This window comes from Panthera tigris, chromosome B4 (genome assembly GCF_018350195.1).
Source record: "Panthera tigris isolate Pti1 chromosome B4, P.tigris_Pti1_mat1.1, whole genome shotgun sequence".
Lineage (NCBI taxonomy): Eukaryota > Metazoa > Chordata > Mammalia > Carnivora > Felidae > Panthera > Panthera tigris.
In genome coordinates, this window is record NC_056666.1 from 31,957,305 (window position 1) to 31,973,404 (window position 16,100).

The following is a 16,100-nucleotide window of genomic DNA, read 5'->3' on the forward strand; positions in this document are numbered from 1 at the left end:
GAGATTTCTTGTCTATTGTCATAGGAAGTCATAGGTAAGCCACTGAGCTATTTGGAATCCAACGCTGAGTCAGCTGTGTTTAGGACTGAGCCCTCTACCTCCGTGTTGTGCCTGGATGGCAGTTTCTGTGCTCCAAGTACCCAGAACACAATCTGATGCAGTCAGTTAGTGATATTCTTAGAAGCTTAAAAAATAAATTTTGGTTTCCTCAATAAATTTTAAAGTAAAACAAAAAGTAATGGAATGATCTTGACAGCTTACAAAAAAGGAAATTAAAAAAAAAAGTGGCCAGTTAACATGAATAACCCCACCAACTTCATAGGTGATCAGAGAACCCAAATTGAAAACAAGTACACTTTACGTTGGAGAACATTTTTTCAGAATATTCAAGGTGAGTGTCAGCAAGTATAAGGTTAAAACAGACACTGATGGGGAAATACACTGGTACATTTTTTTTTTCTGCAAAAATACTTGTCAGTTTATGTGGAGAGCCTTCAATTATTAACGACTCTAGATTGAGTAATTCCCATTACAGAATGTTTTCTTATGGAAATAATATAGTCATAGGTTGCACAAATACTTGTCTCTGAAAATATCAGTATGGTGGTAATTATAATTACGAAATATTAGAACCAACTTAAATGTTCAATAGTAGGGGGATAGTTAATAAATTATTCAGTAACTATATAAATGGAATATAATCAGCCATTTAAAGTCCTGTTTTTAAAGCGTACTTTAATGGTAAGAAAAATATTAATGAGGACAAAAGTAGGATGTAAACCTATTTACACATATAATTGAGAGACAGAAATAGATATCTGCATATCTCAAGTAGTCTTCTTTGGGCAAAGGGTTTACTTTTTCTTTTTGTTTTACACTTCCTATATTTCCCAGAAGTTCTACAATATGAATATAACGCCTTTTTAATCAGAAAAGCATTATTTGAAAAAAAATATTCAGGAGAAGGGAGTGTCTTCATTAAATTCAGATCTTTTAAAATGTTAAATAAAAATTTTAAGGTAGTGTTACAAATAGGATTTATATTACTATTTTAGCAAGTGAATGAATAAGTTAGGTGGATTGCCAAGAGGTTACTGATGTAAGAGAAAAGAACAGCAAACCACTGTGGGTGATACTCACTTTTTTCTGGTAGTTATAAATAAACCAAAAATTTTCTAAACTGGGAGGTAATAAGTTGGAAATTTCTAAAGGTGCTTGATTTGCACTACCTGTTTTTACATAGTGTCTATATTTTACAGGTGAAGAAAGCTAAAAATTTCAAGTAGAAAGAGAATTTGTTTCTAAATACCTCTTGAGGTTTTGGTGTTTCTGGAAAAGATTTAATAATTGCTGGAAATGAGTACAAGATTGATTTACTTTGAAGAATGATTTTTTTTTTAAAGAGATTTCTTGATCAGCATTCTGCTTTAATTGGGACTTTTGAGATGGATTATTTGACTTTTACTTAAATTTAAATATTTTATGATTAGATAATATATAACATTTTGGATACGCTTATGAAACATTGAACCCTGCATTTTATTTTACAGTGTAGCTCTCGCAATATATTACCACATCAAAAACAGGTATGTGGATGATTAATTTTGTGCTAAAAACATTACACGTTATCTCCTACTATGTTTTTCTCTCTTTTTTTCCCTATTATGTCTACTTGCTTCAGCCTTTATATTCTCTAGTCATGTTTTCTTGGAATTTCTAGAGTTAGTACAATTTACCAAAACTTCCCAGGTAAGTGCCAAACTGCTTCTCAATCAGAGGAGACCAAATGGGTGTTTGTGTTTGAAGCCAGCAAAACAGAACACATCTTGATAATGCTCAGCTTTCCTCTTCACTCTTGATTTCCTGTATAATTTGTTTAAACATTCTTTTATAAAAATTATTTTAAAAATTTACTATGTGCAACTTCAACATGAGAAAAAAATGCTTATAGTTTTAAATCAGTAGAAGAAATTATGGTATAAATTTAGATATAAACTATTTTAATGTAGTAGAATCCTTCTCTCTGATATAAGTGAATCTGGAGACAATTTAGTTAAAGTCAGTTGAAACAGGAAATCATAGGAAAATCATTCTAAAAATTTACTTTGAACATCTTATCTCAACATAAAATGTGTAAAAAGTACATTCGTTGCCATATTTTTATGCAGCGTCAAAACTTTTGCTTTGAGTCTGAGGCGTTGGTTAGAGTACCAAAGTGACTTTATTTTATAAGCCACACCTGAAATTCATCCTTTCCATATTTTTTTAAGTCAATAGTGACAAAACTTAAGACATTTCTAAAATAATTTGAGTGTAGAATCTTTCAGGTTATGACCACACATAATCTACAACAAATTTATTTTTAGTGATAACTTTTTATTGGGTGTTTCCAAAGCATTCCTTCTTTATTTTCAGAAGAACAAAGCCACTCTCATTGCAGTCATATTTCATTGATTGATATATAACATTTTCATATGTTACATGAATATAACAAGTACAACTGGTGTGAACCAATTCTGGGAACAAGCACAGCCACCTCATGGTTAGCATGGCTCTCAGTGAGGGGAGCCACATCATCGTCAGTCTGCTTTACAAAGGGGACATTGGAGAGTTGTGGTAAGTCAGAGAAGTGGAGCTTTCATGACAGAGCATCTAATGAATGAACAATGTTATGGGAAAACACAAATACCTGGAAGCAAACACTTGGGAAGGTGTTCTCTGCAGTGACCTTTCTCAGTATTGTAATTGTGACTCCCAAGTTCTTTCTGGTGCTTGAGAATTTTGGATGTAAGAACTTAGAAAACGGAGCATAGTGGAACTTTGAACCTTGCCCAGAATAACTTATCAGTGAAAGTACAGATTTGGTCTTGCTGCCTGTTTCTAAGATAACAGTTCAGACTTTTAAACATTTAAGTCTTACATAACACTATAATACCACTAGTGAAACTTGAATGTGTTCTCAAACCACTTTTGCATTAGCATCTCTCTGTCAGTGATTTCTCAGTTCTTAGACTGTTGTGCATCTCAAAGTTAATTTGTAGCCACAACTGAAAGTAATAAGAACCATCTTTATTAAGCATTTACTCTGGCTACCCTGGTTGCTATTTATATGCTTATCTCATTTAGTTTATAAAACAGTTCCATGAGGTTATACTGATATTATCTCCATTTATCTTAGTAAAGAAACTAAGGCACAGAGAAATAATTTGCTTAAGAGTACAAAGCTAATAAATTGGGGAATTGGGGATTGAACCTAAGCAATATACTGAGACCTTAAATCGTATAATCTACTGGGGTAATGGTGATAAAATGGAACAAAAGTTAGTGAGTAGAAGTGGAGAAAATCCAACTAAAAAAAGTGAGCGTTTGTGAACAGGCATGATAAGCCCACAGATTGTAACCTGAAGGCCTTTGGAAAGAGGCGGCATGACTATGCAGACTTTTTCCTGATAAATCATATTGGGCTAACCTCTGGAACTGGTGATAGATCCAGTAGCTTGATTGAGAGGGTGCTGCTCAGCTGGGATACGTAGCTTTCAATGAAAGTGAGAGCAAAATCCATTTTCTCAGAGGAGTCAGTTTTTTTCCCAGAGTCATTTTAGCTTAAATTCTTATTCCTCATTTTATATTTTTGATCCTATATTTTCATTTTTAAAGTTACTTCTGGTGAATATTTCTCTAGAATGCTGAATAGCTTTTTAGGGTCTCTCATTCATCAGAAATATTGAACAGGAGTGAACTGCCCAAGGAAATGGGATGCAGGGCCAGGCTTTGTCACACAGCCCCTTGAAGATCTTGCAGAGGCTGTTAGTGAGATGAGGGACCAGCTGATTCTTACTAGCCAGGTCGTTATAAAAGAAGTGTAACTGGGTGCACCCAGAAGGAGCTGTCTTTATGTTTTCAGACCCTGTTAGCAGGTCCTGCCTAGTTGAACCTTTCTTTTACTTAGGCTTATCTAAATCTTTGTTGCCTGTCTTCCTGTAGGCTAGTGAAAATGAGCACAGGTATGAATGCCCAAAGCTTTAAAAATAATTTCTGTTGTGTAAACATAGTAATGAAAACAGAGTTGTTCTGTTAAGCTCTTTCTTTCTGTTTTTATACAGACAGTAAATTTGTAGAGCAGAAATTATAGTGTTTGCTACAAAGGGTATATGTTAGGGACAGGTCTGTACCCTTCTGATATTCACAAGCCTAATCAGCATTGGAAGCACAGACTGTGGGAATTATATGATGTTACTAAAAGCAATGGTTTCCAAATTTGCTTTTTAAAGAATAGTTTTTAGGCCGAAGGCAAGTGACATAAAACAGATGAAAGGAGAGCTGTTGCTGGTGAAGTATGGTTGGTGTCTACAGAGCCCCGCTCAAAACACTGTGCCTACAGGGAAAGCCATCACTTTAAATGGCATTTACTGGCCCTGGTAACAACGAGCCATTCTTTTATAGGTTTATAGGTTACTGAATTAAGCTTTTCTACATGTCACCTCTTGTTTTTCAGTGTAAAATTTTGAAACTCTTAATTAACAAAGTGTTTAAGTTGCATGTTGTGAAAACTTCAAATTAGTTTCTAGGACACACTGAATGTTCATTTTTGCCCTTGAACTTCTTTCCTATCAACTACAACATAGTAATGGTTTAAGCATATCCATCAGCCTTTGCTCAGAAAGAAGATGTTTAAAGAAGTTTATCACTTGCTTAGATTTAGTTCATTTGAAAACTCAGAAAATGAAAATCTAGATTTTTTTTACCTTAGGTTAATTCAATTAAATGTGGTTCATAACCTTTATTTCATAGACTGCTCAAACAAAAATGATTAAATATTGTACATAAGAAAAATTATTGCTCATGGGTAGCCAATAGCATCTCCTACATTTAACACTGACTTCAGTTTCTTAAAACATACTAAGTCAAAATATTTTTTTTATTTTATTTTCAATGACATTCTTATAGAAAGTAAACTCCATTTTCTTTTATTTTCCCTACCAGGGACCCAGATGGAAGGATGCTCTTAGATATTTTTGATGAAAACCTTCACCCTCTTTCGGTAATCTCCACCTTCTGATGTTGTTTAATTATTTCTCTTTTGTTTTTATTGGGTGGCCAGTCATCTGAAAACATTTCCTTCCCCAGAAATCCGAAGTGCCACCAGATTATGACAAACACAACCCAGAGCAGAAGCAGATTTACCGGTTTGTTCGGACACTGTTCAGTGCTGCTCAGCTGACGGCTGAATGTGCCATTGTCACCCTGGTGAGTGCCTTCACGATGACACAGCCATTCTGTAGTCCACTGGGTGGGGTGCAAGCAGGGGATCTCACCAGGTGCCCTAGGGAAACCACATCTTTGCCTTCAAGATTGTCTTTTTTTTTTTTTTCTGGGAGAGTAGAGAATGGATCTCCCAATAGAGGGAGTGAAGTCTGTTCCACAGTCCCCACCTAAAGTCAGTGGTAAAATCACCTTCAGAGCCAGTAAATGTCAAAATGTTAAATGCAGGTAAGTAAAACCTTGGGCCAAAGAGAAATAAGAACTAAAGCCACTCACTTCCTGCTAACATCCAGATTTCCTGTTGTTGATTCCCTACAAAGGTTTTAATGACATGAATTAGAGATGAAGAACATATACATCCTATATGAATGCCTGCTATATATTACTGTCTTCTCTTTTGTGATTTTTGTGATAATAATGCATCTGTAAGATATTCAAAGACAACTTGGAGGTAATCTGCACTTTAAGACTCAAATAAGAGATAAATATCTATATTCTTACTTAGATTCTTAAAACTTTAGGGGCTATTTAGGTCAGCTCTCATTTGGGAAATAGATTTGACAGTGGAACCCATTCTCACTGACCTTTATGTTGTGTGCAACTCAGATAAGAAGTTAGCTCTGCCTGTGAATGAGCCATACCAGAGGAAGATCAGAATGCCATTCCCTGATGTTTCTGAGAAGAGATTATTGTCTAATAGAAAGTTTGCAGGCCACCCAAGGACCTTTTGTATCTCTGCCACACTAAGAGCTTTGTGCCCTTCAGCTAATTCAACAGTAAACCTGTTTGTTTATTCATTCATTTGTTCATCCATTTGTTTGTTCACTCTTTCTCTCACTAAACTTGCCACCTACTGGGTAAAACAGACATTCATTAAGTAATTGCTGGGTGATTTAGAATGATTCTACGTTCTTCTGTCATATCTGAGAAGTATATTTATTGCTTAGCCTTCTTCCTCCAAAGGATTTCAAGTTCTTAAAAAACAAACTGCAGGGAAACAGGGTTGAAATTGTTGAAAAGGGAAATGGCGATGAAGAGAAAAGATGGGTAGGAAAACCAGATGAAACCATGGATGAGATTAGTACTAAACTTCATACCATGAAAAAGATTTATCTTGAAGCTGCTGAGATGGAATGTGGTGGGCATATTTTACCTTTAATTCCTACGAAAATTATGGCCTGACTCTGACTCGATTGTTAAGAGAAGGCTAGTGTCCTGTGGAGGACACAGGACTGAGATCTTAATCCCTGCCGCTTCCCCAGTTTCAGCCCAGATGTTGAGAGAACATCTAAAGTGTTCTCCCCCAGAGGGTCATGGGGACAATTGGTTAGTTCATGTCTTTAGAGTACTGTAGGAGTGGTACATTTTTATTGGTAATTGTAACTACTGACATCTTCACTCGTCCGGATAGATAAACTGGTGGCTTAGCAGGAGATTAGCTTGTACTGGGGTCTTGATAGCTACAGTTCAAAGATGAGCAGCTTTGGGGTCCCACATAGTGGGCACAGCACTGCAGACTGATTCTCTTGTGACTGAGAGTCAGCCTGCACACCTGTGGGCAGAAGGCAGATAGATGCATGCTCTGGGCAAGACCCTTGTATGATAATTCTTCCTTTCTTTGTGTCCCTTGGAATTAGAAGTAGCCATTTAGAACAGGTTCAGTCTAGAGTTGACAGAGATGCATTAATCTCTACTTTTCTCCTGGGCATTCTCTTGGCATCTTGGCATGCCACCCAGGAGGAGGTGGGTGGTAGGGGAAGGACAATAGTTCTCTCTGGTCCTGCTGCCCACGAAGAACAGAACTGCAGCCTCCCTGTGGTAAGAGAGCTTCCAGGACCTTCAAATACCCAGAATGGAGTTATAACTCGAAGCAGATATTTCATAGCTTCATTAACAATAACTAAATATCACTGAATATATTTTTTAGCTTTGCAGAATATTCTAAAAGCTATGATATGTGTTATTGATACTGACACATTTTAAAAAAGAGGTTGAGGTAATTAATATTGCACCTTGATGATCTCTAATGTTTTCACATAAGGGCACTGTGTAATATTCTCAACAACAGCTGTGGAAAGCTGGGGTTGGGTAGAAGGCTATGGTGCCCAACTGCCCCTCCATACAGCCCATCCTTTCCCTCAGGACTTATTGCAGCTGGGTTATACTTAGAGCCATGAACAATCTTTTCAGTCCCCTGTGTGGTACCTGGATAACAAACCATAGCTCCCTGTCTAAGCCAAGGATTTTGATTATGAGGATGAGAAGCCCACACAAAGAGGCTAAGGCAGGAGATTTATTGGAAGGCTCAGGAGTCCCATACATGCCTGTCCTCACCCTATAATGAGATCAACAGCAGGTTCCTTTCTCTGGGGCTGTCTCTTCTTGCCTCTGCTCCACCCTTTGGGTCTACCAGTACTAAATTCCAGGCTGCCTTCTGTTCAGATGGATGTGGCCGGGAAGTAGCTGGCCTAACCCTGACTCTCTGTCACTTTTTCACTTAAGGCCCAACACTGGCTAATTGAACCTCTGGTGTTTAGTTTAGATTTTGGAGAGGGGATGAATTTTGATGGCCTTCATCAGTGATTGGCTCAGTTCCTTTGAAAGGGGCCCAGGGCTCTGTCCTGAGCCATTGTTTTTCTCACTGTGTACTTTCCTTTGCTCAAAATCTCTGGTGCTTCCCCATCTTTCTCTGAGGATGACAAAGAGAAGGCCCTTACATGACCTGTAGCAAGATTAGGCCACCTCTCATCTCAGCTCAGCTGCTACCACTCTTCCATCTGGGCCTCTTGGTCTTTCCTGCACATACCAGTACTTGCCTTGGGACTTGGGCACGTGACACCATCTGGGCCTAGAATCCTCTTTGAAGGATGTGCACGTGGTGCCTCCCTGCCTTTCTTCAAGTCTTTGCTCAAAGGGTAGTTCTATAACCTGCTTCCTCGCCCCCCACATTCCCTTCTCATCATTTCCTGCTTTCTTTTTCTTCATAGCACTTATCACCAGTTAACATTCTTTAGGTTTTACTCATTTATCTTATTTTGTTTGTAAGTTTTATGATTAAGATTTTTTAAAAAATCTTTTTGTCTTTCTTGTTCACTACAATATGACCAGCATCTGGAACACAGCCAGGTACCTAATAAATATTTATTAAATGTCAGAGTAAGTATAGTAATAACTACCTACTACTGAAGTAAATAAAAGTGGTATTGATGTACCTCACACTTTGCCTGAAACACAGGGAGCATTCAGTAGCTATTTGCTGTAGTCTTCCCGTACCCTGGGCGTTTTATAACTTTAACTCCTATTCTGCTGTTTCACTGCTTACGTTATTTAGGTAAGCTTTCTGAAGGGAGGGTGGCAAAGTCTTTAGCTCTGGAGACATTGCCCAGCCAAGCCCCTGACTGAGTGTTGTCTACAAGAATGGTTCTATCTAGAGAGTGGCAATGATGGGTTATGGGAGGGAGAGAGGAAGCCATTTGGAGAAATGTCTATTCAGATTCTTTGCCCATTTTTAAATTGGATTGTCTTTGTATTAGTGAATTCTAAAAGTTCTTTATATGTTCTGGCTTACAAGTCCCTTGTCATGTAATGATTCACAAGTATTTTCTCCTGTTCTCTTGTTGTCATTTCACTTTCTTAAAGCTATCATTTACAACATAGGTTTTCATTTTCATAAAGCCCAATTTATATATATATTTTTGTTTTATCTTTTGTGCTTTTGGTGTTGTATCTAAGACACCATTGAAGAGCTCAGGGTGATATGATTTACTCCTGTATTTTCTTTTAGGAGTTACGTGATTTTAAGGCTTACATTTGGGTATATGATCCATTTTTAACTCGTTTTTGTGAGGTAGGGGTCCAAATTCATTCTTTTGCTGTGGATATCTAGTTTTCCCCTTGCCATTTGTTGAATTCCACTTTCCTCGTTGAATTGTTTTGTCACTGTTGTCAAAAATCAGTCATAAATGTGCAAGTTTATTTCTGGAGTTTCAGTTTTATTCCATTGATCTGTATTTCCTTATGTCCATACCACACTGTCTTGATTACCATACCTTTGTAGTTGAAGTCAGAAAGTAAGACTCTCCCAACTATGTACTTCTCCTTCAAGATTTTTTGGGCTGTTCTGTGACCCTTACATTTCCATATGAATTTTAAAGTTAGCTTGTTAAGTTTCCGCAAAACAAACAAACAAAACCATCTAGGGTTTTGACAGGGACTGCATTGAATGCATAGATCAATTTGGGAAATATTTTAGTCCAACACTAGCAAGTCTTACTATCCATGAACATGGGGTGTCTTTTCATTTAGATTTTCTTCAGTTTCATTCACCAGTTTTATAGTTTTCAGTACATAAGTCTTATACTTTGTTTAATTTATTCCTAGGTATTTAATGCTGTTTCATGCAATTCCTAAGTAGAATTGTTTTCTTAATTTCATTTTCAGATTGTTTGTTGCTAGTGTATAGGAATAGAATTTAATTTTGTAAATTGATCTTATATCCTCCCACAATGTTGGACTCATTTTAGTTCTAACAGTGTTTTATTAGATTCCTTAGAATTTTATACACGCAAGATCATGTCATTTGCAAACTTTACTTCTTCTGTTCTAGGCTGGATGCTTTTTATTCGTTTTTCTGGCATATTTGCCTTGGCTAGACCTCTAGCTTATTGTGAATAAAAGTGGTGAGAGTGCACATCCTTGTTTTATTCATGACCTAACAGGGAAAGGGAAAGCTTTCGGTCTTTTTCTGTTAAATACGATGTTATTTTCATAGATGCTTTTTGTCAAATTGAGGAAGTTCCCTTCTGTTCCTAATTTTGTGGAGTGTTTTTTTTCTTAAAAGAGTATTTGATTCTGTCAGATGCTTTTTCTGCATGTACTGAGATCATGTGGTTTTTGTTCTTTATTGATATGTTAAAATCAACCTTGCATTCTTGGGAGAGATTATCCCACTTGGTTGTGGTATACAATTATTTTTATGTGTTGCTGGATTTGCTTTGCTGGTATTTTGTTGAGGATTTTTTCATCTCTATTTGTAGCAGATAGTGTTCTTTGATTTTCTTATGATCTCTTTGGTTTGGAGTCAGTGTAATACTGACTTCCTGAGTTAGGAAGCATTCCTTCTTCTGTTTTTCTGAAGAGTTTGAGGTTTGGTATTAATTCTTATTTCAGTGTTTGTTAGAATTCACCACTGAAGTCATTGGTCAGGATTTTTCTTTCTTGGAAGTTTTTATATTAGGAATTCCATCTCTTTCCTTATAGGTCTGTTCCAGTTAACCTATTTCTTCTTCAGTCAGTTTGTGTCTTTCTAGGAATTTGTTTCATAACTTAATCCAATTTGTTGGATAACAGTTGTGTATAGTATTCTCTTAAAATTCTTTTTAGTTATGTAAAATCTGTCATAATGCCTCATTTTGTTTCTGCTTTTACTAATTTCAGTCTTCTTTTTTTCTTGGTTGGTCTGACTAAAGGTTTATCAATTTTAGTGATCTTTCTTTTTAAAAAAAAATTTTTTTTTTTTAACGTTTATTTATTTTTGAGACAGAGAGAGACAGAGCATGAACAGGGGAGGGGTAGAGAGAGAGGGAGACACAGAATCTGAAACAGGCTCCAGGCTCTGAGCTGTCAGCACAGGGCCCGACGCGGGGCTCAAACTCACGGACGGCGAGATCGTGACCTGAGCCGAAGTCGGCCACTTAACTGACTGAGCCACCCAGGCGCCCCTTTAGTGATCTTTCTAAAGAACCAACATTCAGTTTTATTGATTTTCTATTTTTCTATTCTCCATTTCATTTATTTCCTCTCTATATTAATTCCTTCCTACTGCTTGCTTTAGTTTTAGTTTGCTCTTCTTCTTTTTCTTCTAGTTTCTTACAGATATTATTTAGAAATCAATTGTATATTATTTCACTTGGTAGAGAATTAAAATACCCAAGTGGGAGTTAACCAAAGAAATTATAGCTTATGGTGGAAGGTTAGTTATTGATTTGAGATACTCCTTTTTTAATATAGGAATTTAATAAATTTCCCTCTAAGCTTCATTGCATATATTTTGGTATGTTGTTTGGTATGTTAATTTTTATAGATATATTTTCTTGAGTAAGGTTTTATTTCAGATATATAGAAAAATTGTGAAGATAGTACAGAGTTCCCATATATCTCACACCCAGTTTATTACATCTATAATATTATATAACATCCAGAAACATTATTGGCTTAATATTTGTATGATATTTTGTTCCAGTTAAGGAGCTGATACTGAAACATTATTAACTAAAGTTCGTGCTTTATTCAGAGTTCCTTAGTTTTTACCCATTGTCCCTTTTCTTTTCCAGGATCGCATCCAGAATACCACAGTACATTCAGTTGTCATGTCTCCTTAGGCTCCTCTTGTCTGTAATTATTTCTCAGATTTTCCTTGTTCTTTTTTTTTTAAGTTTTTATTTTAATTCCAGTTAATTAATTTACAGTATTATAGTGGTTTCAGGTGTACAATATAGTGATTCAGCAATTCCATACATCATTAAGTGCTCATCATGGTAGGTGCACTCCTTAATCCCCATCACCTGTTTCACCCAGCACCCCTCCTCTGTGGGAACCATCAGTTTGTTCTCTATAATTAAGAGTCTGTTTCTTGGTTTGTCTCTCTCTTTTTTCCCTTTGCTCATTTGTTTTGTTTCTTAAATTCCACATATGAGTGGAATCATATGGTATTTGTCTTTTTCTGACTGACTTATTTTGCTTAGCATTATACTCTTAGGCTCCATCCATGTTATTGCAAAGGGCAAGATTTCATTCTTTTTTATGGTTGAATAATATCTCATTGTATACACACACACATATACATGCAATATATATATGTATACATGCAATACACACATATATATATATATATGCCATATATATACACACACACACACACACACACACACACACATACACACACACACACACACGACATCATCTTTATTCATTCATCAATCAAGGGGCAGTAGGCTGCTTCCACAATTTGGCTATTGTAAATAATGCTGCAATAAAGTTTGGGGCGCATGTATCTCTTTGAATTAGTGTTTTGTATGCTTTGGGTATGCAGTAGTGTGATGGCAGGATCATAGGGTATTTCTAGTTTTAACACTTTGAGGAACCTATACTGTTTTCCACATCGGCTGCACCAGTTTGCATTCCCACCAACAAGCGCATGAGTGTTCCTTTTTCTCTACATCCTTGCCAACACCTGTTGATTCCGGTATTGTTGATTTCAGCTATTCTGACAGGTTTAAGTTGGTACCTCAATGCGGCTTTGATTTGCATTTCCCTGATGGTAGGTGATGATGAGCATCTTTTCATGTGTCTATTGGCCATCTGTATGTCTTTTTTGGAGAAATGTCTGTTCATGTTTTCTCTCCATTTTTTAATTGGAGTATTTGGTTTTGGGTTTGAAGTTTTTCTAAGTTCTTTATATACTTTTGATACTAACCCTTTATCAGATATGCCACTTGCAAATATTTTCTCCCATTGTATAGGTTGCCTTTTAGTTTTGTTGATAGTTTCCTTTACTGTGTGGAAGCTTTTTATTTTGATGTAGTCCCAAGAGTTTATTTTTGGTTTTGTTTTCCTTGCCTCAGGAGTCATATCTTAAAAAAAAAAAAAAAAAAAAAGAATTGCTATGCCTGATGTGAAAGAAGTTACTGTCTGTGTTCTCTTGTAAGATTTTTATGGTTTTAGGTCTTTAATACATTTTGAGTTTATTTTTGTGTATGGTGTAAGAAAGTGGCCCTGTTTCATTCTTTTGCATGTGGTTGTCCAGCTTCCTAACACCATTTATTGGAGAGACTGTCTTTTTCCCACTGCATATTCTTTCCTGCTTTGTTGAAGATTAATTGACCATATAATTGTGGGTTTATTTCTGGGTCTTCTGTTCTGTTGATCTATGTGTCTTTGTGTATGTGTGTGCCAGTACCATGCTGTTTTGATTACTACAGCTTTGTAATATAACTTGGAGTCTAGAATTGTGATGCCTCCACCTTTACTCTTCTTTTCCACGATTGCTTTGGCTATTTGGGGTCTTCTGTGTTTCCATACAAATTTTAGGATTGTTTGTTCTAGTTCTGTGAAAAATGCTGTTGATATTTTGATAGGGACTGCATTAAATATGTAAATTACTTTGGATAGTATAGACATGTAACAATATTTGTTCTTGCAACCATGAGCATGGAAAGTCTTCCCATTTCTTTGTGTCGTCTTCAGTTTCTTTCATTTCTTCAGTTTCTTTATAGTGTTCAGAGTAGGGGTATTTTACCTCTTTGGATAGGTTTATTCCTGGGTATCTTACTATTTTTGGTGCAGTTGTAAATGGGATTTTTAATTTCTCTTTCTGCTGGTTCCTTCTTGGTATGTAGAAATACAATACAAATTTCTGTACATTGATTTTGTACCCTGTGGCTTTACTGAATTTGTTTATCAGTTCTAGCGGTTTTTTGGTGGAGTCTTTGAGGTTTTTTGTATATAGATAGTATCATGTCATCTGCAAATAGTGTAAGTTTTACTTCTTCCTTACTGATTTGGATGCCTTTTATTTCTTTTTGTTGTCTGATTGCTGTGGCTAGTACTTCTAGTACTATGTAGAATAAACATGAGAATGATGTCCTTGTTTTGTACCTGACCTTAGGGGAAAAGCTGAGGGTGATGTTAGCTGCAGGTTTTTCATATATGGTCTTCGTTATGTTGAGGTTTGTTGAGGGTTTTTAATCATGACTTGAAATGATCATTTAAGTTTTATCCTTCCTTTTGCTAATGTAATGTGTCACATTGATTGATGTGCAAATATTGAACTACCCTTGCTTCCCAGGAATAAATATCACTTGATTGTGGTGAGTGATTTTTTTAATGTATTGTTGGATTTAGTTTGCTGATATTTTGTTAAGGAGTCTATGTTCATCTGTGTTCATCAGAGATACTGGCCTGTAGTTCTTTTTGTGTGTGTTGTCTGTATCTAGTTTTGGTAATCAGAGTAATGTTGGTCTCATAGAATTAATTTGGAATCTTTCCTTTTTCTTCTTCTTCTTCTTCTTCTTCTTCTTCCTCTTCTTCTTTGTTGGGGGTGGGGAATAGTTCAAGAAGAATAGATATTAACTCTTCTCTAAATGTTTGATAGAATTCACCTGTGAAGCCATCTGGTCCTGAACTTTTGTTTCTTGGGAGTTTTTTGATTACTGATTCAGTTTCATTGCTGATAATTAGTCTGTTCAAATTTTCTACTTCTTTCTGTTTCAGTTTTGGGAGGTTATACATTTCTAGGAATTTATCCATTTCTTCTACATTATCCAGTTTGTTAGCTTTATAATATTTCATAATATTCTCTTATAATTCTTTATATTTTTGTGGTGTTGGTTATTGTTTCTCCTTTTTCATTTCTGAATATGAGTCTTTCTCACTGTTTTTTTTTGGGGGGGAGAGGGGCGCATCTGGCTAAAGGTATATCAATTTTGTTGATCTTTTCAAAGAACCAGTTCCTAGGTTCATTGATCTGTTCTGTTGTTTTTTAGTGTCTATTGCATTTATTTCTACTCTAATCTTTATTATTTAGTTCTTCGTATTGTTTTGGGGTTTTATTTGTACTTGTTTTTCTAGTTACTTTAGGTGTAAATTTAGGTTGTTTATTTGAGGGTTTTCTTGCTACTTGAGGTAGGTTTGTATTGCTATAAACTTCCCTCTTAGAACAACTTTTGCTGCATCCCAGATATTTTGGATCATTGTATTTTCAAATTCATTTATCTTCATGTATTTTTTTAATTTCCTCTTTGATTTCTTTGTTGACCCATTCATTGTCTAGTAACCTGTTTTAACTTCTATTCTTTCCAGAACATTTCTTGTCGTTGATTTCTAGTTTCATAATGCTGTGGTTAGAAAAGATGCTCTTAATGGTGCGGAGCCTGCTTCAGATCCTTTGTCTCCCTCTCTCTCTGCCCCTCCCCTGCTCATGCTCTCTCTCTCTCAAAAATACACATTAGAAAAAAAAAAGATGCATGTATGACTTTGATCTTTTTTAATTTGTTGAGACTTGTTTTGTGGCCTCATGTATGATCTATTCAGGAGAATGTTCCATGTGCACTTGAATGTGTATTCTGCTGTTTTAGGATGGAATATTCTAAATATATCTGTTAGATTCATCTGGTCCAATATTGCATTTAAAGCTAGTTTCCGTGTTGATTTTTTGTTTAGATGATTTACCAATTGCTGTGAGTGGGGTATTAAAATCCTCTATTGTTATTACTGTTGATTACTTCCTTTATGTTTGTTATTAGCTGCTTTATGTGTTTGGGTTCTTCCATGTATGGTCCATAAATATTAACAATTGTTATATTTTCTTGTTGGATTTTTTCCCTTTATAAATGTGTCCTCTTTTGTTTTTTGTTACCGCCTTTGTTTTAAATTCCATTTTGTCCTATGTAAGTATTTCTACCTTGGCTTTCTTTTCACTCTATTTGCATGATAAGTACTTTTCCATCCCTTCACTTTCAATCTGCATATGTTGTTAGGTCTGAAATGAGTTTCTTGTAGACAGTATATAGATGGGTCTTGGTTTTTTATCCATTCTGTCACCCTGTGTCTTTGGATTGGAGTGTGTAGGCCATTTACATTCAAAGTAATTACTGAAAGTTACGTACTTACTGCCATTACTTGTTTTATGGTTGTTTTTGTGGTTCTTCTCTGTTCCTTTCTTCTCTTACTCTCTTTGCTCATAATTTATCAGCTTTCTTTTGTGATATGGATTTCTTTTGTGTGTTGGATTCCTTTCTCTATTTTTTGCATGTCTGTTACCAGTTTTTGATTTATGGTTA

The 16,100-nt window shown here is 35.8% G+C and overlaps 1 protein-coding gene across 4 annotated transcripts in view; it reads left to right on the plus strand.

Annotated features, from left to right (window-relative positions):
• Nucleotides 1-16,100, plus strand: part of CCNY (cyclin Y) — a 313,729-nt gene that overhangs the window by 275,551 nt on the left and 22,078 nt on the right. For all 4 annotated transcript variants that reach the window (XM_042991456.1, XM_042991455.1, XM_042991457.1 and 1 more), the window contains 3 exons: nucleotides 1,551-1,586; nucleotides 4,984-5,041; nucleotides 5,128-5,247. In XM_042991456.1, coding sequence (XP_042847390.1) covers nucleotides 1,551-1,586; nucleotides 4,984-5,041; nucleotides 5,128-5,247 — 214 coding nt within the window. The remainder of the gene's footprint in view (nucleotides 1-1,550; nucleotides 1,587-4,983; nucleotides 5,042-5,127; nucleotides 5,248-16,100) is intronic.